Source organism: Herpailurus yagouaroundi, unplaced genomic scaffold, assembly GCF_014898765.1.
Source record: "Herpailurus yagouaroundi ecotype Mexico unplaced genomic scaffold, PumYag 77, whole genome shotgun sequence".
Classification (NCBI taxonomy): Eukaryota; Metazoa; Chordata; class Mammalia; order Carnivora; family Felidae; genus Herpailurus; species Herpailurus yagouaroundi.
The window spans coordinates 46175219-46184965 of record NW_024412388.1 but is presented as its reverse complement, the minus strand read 5'-3'; the positions used below and the strand labels follow the sequence as shown (position 1 = coordinate 46184965).

The following is a 9747-nucleotide window of genomic DNA, read 5'->3' as shown; positions in this document are numbered from 1 at the left end:
CCCTGACACACACACCAGAAAAACAAAACCACTTTAGCCACAGCCAGGCCCAGGTTCAAACCCTGATCCTTCAATTTACTGCCTTTGTGACCACGGTTGCAGGGCAGGTTATGGGATTTCTCTAAGCCTCAATTTCCTCGCCATTTAGGTGAGAATAATTGCCCTTCCCAAGGGTGTGGTAGGACTTAATGTAAGAATGTATCCATATGCGATAATGTCAGCCCCCCAACAGGTGCTCCATGATAGCAGCTTCCTTTCTGGCCTCCACCACCCCTCCCTGCAAGCTTTGGTACTCTCTGTCCTCTTTGGGAGCCTTAGGTGAAGTTAAGTAGCCATCTCAGAGGCGGGGCTGGGCCAAGGCTGTTAGTAACTTACTAAGGGAGATTACCTCGTCCAGCCCAGCCGGAGCCTTAGGTACTCACAGGCGCCCTGCCACCACCTCCCCTCCCTCCTCCTCCCTGTTCCTCAGCCGCTCCCCCGTGCCTCCTGCCTGGGGCACAAAGTGAACTCCTCTGTAGAGTGACTGTTGGGCCAGCCTGGGGGAGAGCCACTAGCTATGAAGGGCCAGTTGGTGGGTCTTTGGACAGGGAGGACCCCTTCCCTGCGGCAGATGCAGGGTGCCCTGCAAAGTTCGGCGGCGGGTGGAGGCGGGTCTGCGCCCAGCCTGGGGCCGGGAAGCTCCAACCCCTGGAGAGGGAGGAGCTGCTGCCCTGGTGGGGCAGGTGGGGGGAGCCTGGGCCCAGGTGTGTCCGGGGCTCTGGGAAGTGATTGCTCCCTGGCGGACGCAGGCAAATTAAAGCAGTCTTGGCCCCAGGATACCGCTCTGGGAAGCCGCGTTCGTCTCCCAAAGGATCCGTCGGTTCTTCGGAGGAAGGCCATGGAAGGGGTAAGGCTTGCCGGCTTTCTCTGTGTTCTTTCTAGTGCCCGCCAACAGACAGCGGTGGGAAAGGGCTGTTTCTGCCTCCCGGGGAGAAGTAAACGTGTGGTGCTAGTGCGGTTCCAGAAGACTCACAGGGGCCCTGCCCCCCGGGCAGGGGGGACAAAAGGAGGGCGTGTACTGGGTGCTCTGCATCGCCTCCCCGACTCTCCGAGGGTGAGGGGACCAGAGGCTCTCCGGATGGTGGCACAAGGGGTCCTAGCTCACACCCCGCCAGCTGGGTTTCTCACCTCTTCCCCCAGCCTGGGTGTACCTGCCTGTTGGCCTTTCTCTGTTTGTTTGCCCTTGTGGACCCGGCCGGTCCCCTGATGATTAGTGGGCTTCCTGGTCAGAGAGCAGGACTGCCCGGTGCGCTGCTGTGGCTCTGCTGTGGGCTCTGCTCCTTATTAGCTCTGTGGTCAGGGGCAAGTGAGTTCATCCTCCTGAGCCCCGCGGGTTCCTCGCTCATAAAATAGGATTACTAGGAGAATCACTGGATTGTGAGATGGTTGGAGGTATTTATTAAACTAGAGACGACCTGTGGGCGAGTGGCGAGCCCACAGCCCAGGTGGACTTCCTCTCCTCGCAGGTGCTGTTTGCAGGCCTGGAGAATCGCTCAGCTACTGACCTCTCTTTCCTTCTCCTGTTCTCAACTCCCTTCTTTCCCCTCTTCAAAGTCAGCTTCTTTCCAAGGGGGACAGGGAGCTGTTTTGCTATAGATGTTCCTTATTATACATTTGGAGTCCAGTCGTTTCCTCCTGTGAATCCTGTGGCTTCCCTCCCACGGGTTTGGTTTTAAATGCGGAGAGAGGACCCTTTTCAAAGCTGTCACCTGTCGGAAAAAGCTCCCTTTTGCCCCGCCCTGGCATGAGACCGTCTCTCTGGCTGAGCAGTCCAGCTAGCTGAGTTTGGAACAGAGTGAGCAAGGGCATGCTGGTACTCCATCTCCCTTCTGAATTCTCTCTCCCTCTAACCTGTGGCCCAGCAACTTTCCAGAAGCTCTTCCCCGATGGAAGAAAGTCAGGCTGAATACATGTACTGTGGTCGTAAGAAAAAGAAACGCTCGTCTCTTTTGCCCTCCCTCATCTACCAAGACGTGGCATGGCACCCACTGTTTGAATTTATTTACATGGACAACACCGTGAGGTCGATGCCTTTTACCCCTTTGTTTATACATATACATGTTTATATCCATACATGTATATATATGGACAGAGAGAGAGGGGGGATGAAACTGATGGTCAGAATGTCATTTGCTCAGTATCCTACATCTGGTCAGTAGCAGAGCTGGAGCACGGATACAAATACTAAGTGCCAGCTGTAAGCCAGGTATCGCTAGCAAGGATAACAAGAAAACAAGCAGAACGTTAGGCAATTTAGAAAAAAAAAAAAGCAAACACAAAGGGCACTTTAGCTAATGTGGTTATGCAACTTTTTCTGTTCATGTAAGGGGGAAAAATCAGAGAAATATGGGTCCCTTCTCCTCTTAGAAAGAGGATTTTGGGGGCGCCTGGGTGGCTCAGTCGGTTAGGCCTCCGACTTCAGCTCAGGTCATCGGCTCAGGTCATGATCTCGTGGTCCGTGAGTTCGGGCCCTGCGTCGGGCTCTGTGCTGCCAGCTGAGAGCCTGGAGCCTGTTTCAGATTCTGTGTCTCCCTCTCTCTCTGCCCCTCCCCTGTTCATGCTCTGTCTCTCTCTGTCTCAAAAATAAACATTTAAAAGAAAGAAAGGATTTTGTTTTATTTTTAACAAGTCAACACAATATTCGTCACTTCAGTCTGTTTGTCCTGGGCACCTGTGCTGTGTTTCCAGGGCCCATTTAAGCTGTTGCAGGTGCAGCGATGAGCCAGCCAAAAATGCTGCCTTTATAAAACCTACTCTAGTGGAGAAAACATACACTGTATATTTATGACATTATACAATATGTATTATATATATTACTATACCTTATACCTTATATAGAATGTATAATAAATACCATGTAATAACAATTATAATATACATAGATATGTTATACGCATATATTAGGTTGGATCACAGTGGTTCCAATGTAGAAACACAAAGCGGGGAAGAGTGTAGGGATGTCGAGGCAGCAGGTGAGCCTATTTTAAATGGGATAGTTTCAAGAGCAGCTTGCACAGGTGATACTTGAACAGAAACTTGAAGGAAGTGAGGAAGTTGGCCATGTGGATATCTTAGGGGAAAATATTCCAGAGAGAGAGAATAGTGAATGCAAAGGCCCTGCGGCAGAAGCTTTTCTGGTGTGTTCAGGAGTAGCAAACTGTCCAGAATGGCTGGTGTCGAGAAAGCCGAGCGTGGTCAGATCATTGCAGGGCCCTGGAACTTCAGATTTTCCTCTCAGAGGGAGGGAGATCTGAGTGGCATAATAGAATGATCCAGCTTAAGTTTTGTTTTTTTAAATGTTTGTTTATGTTGAGAGAGAGAGAATCCCAAACAGGCTCCAACACGGGGCTCAGTCCTACGGCCCTGGGATTATAACTGAGCCTTGAACAAGAGTAGGAGGCTCAACCGACTGAGCCACCCAAGTGCCCCCAGCCTACATTTTAAAAGGATCACCTGGCTACTGTTTTGAAAATAGATGATGGATCGAGAGTGCAAGCATAGACTCTGGCTCACCAAGCAAGAGGGCATGGTGCCTCAGGCCAGGGTGTTAGTAGTGGTGGCTAGAAATGGTCAGATTCTGGATACATCATGAGAGTCGAGTCAGAAGGATTTGTGGAGGGTGGGGGGTGGGAATGAATCATCTGTGACTCCAAGGTGTGAAGCCTGAGCACCTGGGAGAACTTGAATGAGGTGATTTAAGATTAAACAGGTTTTCAAGGAGATCAGGCATCAGTTTTAATCTTTCAGAAGATTGTAGGATGCAGAGAAATAATTTATTGTTTTAGGGCACTCAGTTTTGGAGTGGTTTCTTCTGCATCAATAGATACCTGAACAAGTGGAGGTGCCTGAGTGGCTCAGTTGGTTAAGCGTCTGACTCTGGATCTCAGGTTATCCCACAGTTTGTGGGATTGAGCCCGCAATGGACATCATGCTGACAGCAGGGAACCTGCTTGGGGTTCTCTCTCTCCCCCTCTCTCTGCCCCTCCCCCTGCTTCTGTACTCTCTCTCAAAATAAGTAAATAAACATTTTTAAAAAATAGATACCTGAACAATTAGATATCCTTCGCTGTTTTGGCTGTACTAAATGTATCCGCCCCCCCCCCAAAAGAAGGCTCAAGGGAATTCTATAAGAATATATTTTGTTACATAGTTTAGGCACCCAGACAGAAAGGTTGAGGAGTCTTTTTCCAAACCTATAGTGAGGTTATACCTCAGTGTACTCCCTCAACCAGGTAAGTTTGCATTTAGTCACACAGTTTTGGCAAAAGAGAATCCTAGCATTTTTGAGCTGGGAATGCTTCTCAGTCGGGATGCTTACAAAATAGTATTTGAGCTTTGATGAATGAGCATTGGAGTTGTAATTGACAGACCAGTATTGATGTTTACTTCTGCTTAATAGTCAAGTGATTTGAGCAAGTTCTTGAAACAAAATGTAGGAGTTGGGAGATTGCTCAAAGACCAAGAGGTCAAACAACTCCCATTTTAAAGATGGGGAAACTTGGGGCCCACTGGGGAAAAGTGGCAAGACATTTTTAATTCTCAAGTTAGCTAACATACAGTGTAGTCTTGGCTTCAGGAGTAGATTCCTGTGATTCACCACTAACCAACAACATCCAGTGCTCATCCCAACAAGTGCCTTCTTCAGTGTCCATCACCCATTCTGTGTTTAAGAGTTTCTTATGGTTTGCCTCCCTCTCTGTTTTTATCTTATTTTTCCTTCCCTTCCCCTATGATCATCCGTTAAGTTTCTCAAACTATACATATGAGTGAAGTCATATGGGATTTGCCTTTCTCTGACTGATGTATCTTGTTTAACATCATCCCTTCCAGTTCTATCCACGTTGTTGCAAATGGCAAGATTTCATTCTTTTTCATCGCGGGGTAGTATTCGTGTGTGTGTGTGTGTGTGTGTGTGTATACACACACATCTTCTTTATCCATTCATTGGTTGACATTTGGGCTTTTTCCATAATTTGGCTAACAATTTCAAAGGGTTTTTACTTATAGTGCTATAAGCATTGGGGTGCATGTGCCCCTTGGAATCAGCATTTTTGTATCCTTTGAATAAATTGCTAGTAGTGTTATTGCTGGATCATAGGGCAGTTCTATTTTTAATTTTTTTGAGGAACCTCCATACTGTTTTCCAGAGTGGCTGCACCAGTTTGCATTCTTAACAACAGTGCAAAAGGGTTCCCCTTTCTCCGCATCCTTGCCGACATCTGTTGTTTGCTGAGTTGTTAATTTTAGCCACTCTGATAGGTGTGATGTGGTATCTCATCGTGGTTTTGATTTGTATTTCCCTGACGATGAGTGATGTTGAGCATCCTTTCATGGGTCTGTTTGGCAACACATTTTGTAGCAACTTCCTTACGGTGCCACACATACAGTGGATGCTCCGTGACTGTTCTTGTTAATTTTGATAGTAAACCTGGAGACAGCAGATCACTAGGCCCTACTCTTTGATTATCTGATAGGTAGTTACCAAACCTCTTCTGTGAGCCAGGTCCTCTCATAGAATTTCTCGCCTGTCTATTCTAGATGCCATCTAGTTACTCAGTCTTGCAGGGGGGAATGTCAAGAAAACAATTTGGGTATTAAATGAAAAACAGAGGGATGAAGAAGGCTCTAAGTTTTGATGGGAAGCACTGAGAATGGGTGCCTAACCCAGGTTGGGGTTCATCCCTGGCTCCTTAGAAGAACTAGTGGGAGAGGGGTGGGGTGGAGAAGGGGAGGGAGGAAGAGACAGGGAGACAGAGAAAGAACATGGCCAGAATCAAATTCCAAGAGGGTCAGATATTGAAGGACTGACTAGCATATGCACTTGATCCTGTTAAGCCAAGAGCACTGCATAGGACTTCACCTCCAAAATGGGGAAAGTGAACTGAATGTCCCCCAAAGTCTTGTCATGCTTTGATACTCTTAGACTGCAGGACTTTCCCAAAGTCACAGGTGGCTTATTTTTTTTTTTTTAATGTTTATTGATTTTTGAGAGCCATAGAGAGATAGAGAAACTGCGTGCACGAGTGGGAGAGGGTGAGAGAGAGAGGGACACACAGAATCCAAAGCAGGCTCCGGGCTCTGAGCTGCCAGTGCAGAGCCTGATGTGGGGCTCTAACTCGTGAATCGTGAGATCATGATCTGAGCTGAAGTTGGATGCTTCAGCAACTGAGCCACCCAGGTGCCCCTACCAGTGGCTTATTTTTGACTGAACTGAGTCTAGAACCCAGGTTCTGAATGCCTTTGAAACCACTTAGCAAGCCCTCAAGGACAATTCCAAAGGGTTTTTATTTTTTTGATGTTTTTTTTCCCGAACGATACGATTTTTTTTAGTGAGTAGTAACTCAACAAGACAGGGTACACGTTTAAAAAAAAAAAAAAAACAAAAAACGGACCTGCCAGTGGAGGAGGATGGTGTTGGAAAGGACCGGCTGTTGAGAGCTTGTTCCTGGGAGAGCAGTGTGAGCTGAGGATTAAGATCTGATTGCTGGGGTGAAGTTTCTTACGAGTCCCAGAAGAATTTCTGAGGAGGGGGGAAAGGGAAGATGACTCAGGTATTGACAGTTCGGAAAGACTGGCCACCTCTCTCCTGTCTTTGCAAAGAACTAGTTGCCTTGAACTGTGTTGTCGAGTCCTCGATGGTAAGGAGCTGAGTGACCGGCTCACCTGCAGGGCTGACCTTGTGCCGGCCGGTGTGATCCCAGGTCCCAGACCCCAGGAGTTCGTGACCCTCACATCGAGTCCAGTCCTCCCTGCTCCAGAGTGTGTACCCTCAGTTCTCCGCTGGAGATGGTTCTAACAGGCGAATCCGATCACATCCCTCCCCTGCCGAGTCCTCCTCCGGGCTTCCCCACTCTCTGTGAAGTAGAGCCCGAGACCTTGAGCCTGGCTGACAAAGCCGGGGCGTTCCGGTACCTGCCCTGTGAGCTCCATTCCAGCCTCCTGGGGCTCCAGTCTGGTGTTTTCCAGGTGCACGCTCTTCCTTCCAGAATGCTCATGGCCACATCCTCTAAGACTCAGCTCAGGGGTGCCTGGGTGGCTTGGTCTGTTGAGCGTCCAAGTCTTGATTTTGGTTCAGGTCATGATTTCTTTCACGTTGGGCTCTGTGCTGACAGCATGGCGTCTGCTCGTGCTTTTCTCTCTCTCCCTTTCTCTCTGCCCCTCCCCCTCCCTCAAAAGAAATAAAATTAAAAACAAAGCAAACCAAAAGACTCAGCTCAGCTGCCACCTCCCCGAGAAGCCTTCCTAGCCCCTTAGTCACAAATGGTCTCTCCTCACCTTGCAAGACCTCAGCCCTTTGAACAGACCCAGGCCCGGACTGGGAGATCCCGGAGAGCGGGGACTAGGTGCTGCTCACAGAGGTGACACAGCCTGGTGCCTGAAAGCAGGGACTCTGAGGCAGCCTGACTGGTTCCACTCCGCGCTCTATCATTTCCTAACTGTTCAGCCTTGAACCAGTGACTTAATCTCTTTGTGCCCCAGTTACCTCATTTGTTTTTGTTTTTGTTTTCTTTTTTTTTCAACGTTTTATTTAATTTTTGGGACAGAGAGAGACAGAGCATGAACGGGGGAGGGGCAGAGAGAGAGGGAGACACAGAATCGGAAACAGGCTCCAGGCTCCGAGCCATCAGCCCAGAGCCTGACGCGGGGCTCGAACTCACGGACCGCGAGATCGTGACCTGAGCTGAAGCCGGACGCTTAACCGACTGCGCCAGCCAGGCGCCCCCCAGTTACCTCATTTGTAAAGGGACATCGTGGTCCCACTGACTTCATGGCCTCCAGACGGGGTTTAAATAAGTGAATACACCTAAAGAGCTTGAACAGCTCAAAAGGCAGGTAATTCTACACACGAAAGTAGCAACAAGCTGTAATAATACACGAACTGCTCTGCCTTGAATTGTGTGCGATCCTCTCAAAGCCGTATGTGGAAGGCCTAACCCCTACTACCTCGGAAGGTGACCTTATTTTGGAGGTAGGGTCTTTACAGAGGTCAGGTTGTTAGGGCGAGGCCTCATCCAATACAGCCGGTGTCCTGATACATAGGAGGAGTGGAGACAGAGACCCAGAGTGAAGGGAAGCCACGGAGAGAGGCCTGGGACGGGCCCTTCCCTCAGCCCTTACAAAAGGACCCCTGGATCTCAGCCTTCAGTCTCCCAACACAGTGAAGCAATCAGTTTCTGTTGTTCCAGCCGCGTGGTCTGGTGTGCCTTGTATGGCAGCCCCACCAAGCTCCTCCATGGACCTTGTCAATAAATTAAGAGAATTAATGTGGATACTGGGTGACCCGCCCCCATCGGTCTGGGCGGTGTCTTTCACCGTGTTGTTATTCTGACCCCTCTAAACCCAGCTGTGCCTAGCTCTTCTGAGAAGCGTTCTGAGAAGCCCTTTTAACCACCGGGCGTGGGAAATGGACGGAAGTGACCCGGGGACCACGGTCCCTGTTCCTCCCTGACCACTGACTTTGTGGATTTGGTTTTTCTCACCTGTCGAAATCTCAAAGAGCAGTCTCTTGGGGTGATTTATAAAGATAGATCCTAACATTCTTTTGGCACATGCCAAATACCAGGAAGTGACCAAGTAAGGTGCTTCAGAAACGATAATGAAGCAATTTTGGACCCTGATACTGGAAAAAGTCAGTTTTATTGCCTGTGCTTCACTATCACTATTTTCACCTTCTCTGTGTCACAGAAAAGGCAGAATCAGAAATCAAACCCCTATTTGACCATTCTTACCCTGGTTCCAGTTTGTCGTGATCACAGTGAGTGGTGTATCAGAGGTTTTTTAAAGATTTTTTAACGAGAAGAATTGAAGTCTGGTCCTTCCGTCCCCGTGTTAGGTGGCCTTGAACAAGTCCCTGATCTTCTCTAGGGTTCAGCGTTCCTGTTTCTAAATGTGTCCAGTAATATTTATGTGCTATTTTGTCCATGAGAATGACGTAGAATAAAATATTTGCTAGTACCATTGAAAATAAAATCCTGTACAGATATTCATAGCTGTTGATTCCAGCAAAATTTCCCGACCCAGAATTCGAGCAGAGAGGACCTGAGAATTCAGACCACTTTTGGAGTCCTGCCTCCCCCACCTTTTGTGAACCAGCCATTAGCTCAAAGATCAGCATGTGATCTTAAGAAAATCATAGTTGAGGAGTTTTTGGGTTTTTTTTTAACAATTCGAAGTCCATATGTAAAAACAGAGCAGCATTACTTAAACGTTTAAGGGAATAACACAGAAGTGCCGTCTTCCACGCCCCGAAAAAGGTGCCCATGGGTCTCCTGTCTTTCTCACCGTGCTGCTTCCGAGCACACGCACAGGAGCCTTGTCTCCAGGTTATGCTACGCAGGAGAGAGCACTGCATCGGGAGTCTGCAGACCTCCGCCTACATTTAGTCCCTGCCACTCATGCCTGTGTGCCCTTCGGCAAATATTCCATCTCTGAGACTGGGCCTCTATCTCACTTGGCAATTAGGAAGTAATGAATGAGGTGACCTATCAGGAAAAACACCTAGCATCAAACGTGTCCATGCAACCTTGGTCTCGTGTGCCAGGTAGTCCCTTGTGAGCTCAGCAGTGGAGACCTTGAAAGCATTTGGGATGTTTCTGCCTCATTCTGACTGTGTCATGAGCAAAGGACTTTAATCCCTGGCTCTGTAATTCTCCAAAACAAAGAGAACACACAGGGTTGCTGGAGGGGTGTTGGGTTGGGTGGGGGTGG

General features: G+C 48.6%; 1 protein-coding gene across 2 annotated transcripts in view; it reads left to right on the top strand.

Moving 5' to 3' along the window:
* Positions 1-515: 515 nt before the first annotated feature.
* Positions 516-9747, top strand: part of FYB2 (FYN binding protein 2) — a 129655-nt gene continuing 120423 nt past the window's right edge. For both annotated transcript variants that reach the window (XM_040470375.1, XM_040470374.1), the window contains exon 1: positions 516-886. In XM_040470375.1, coding sequence (XP_040326309.1) covers positions 557-886 — 330 coding nt within the window. In that variant the 5' untranslated portion in view covers positions 516-556. The remainder of the gene's footprint in view (positions 887-9747) is intronic.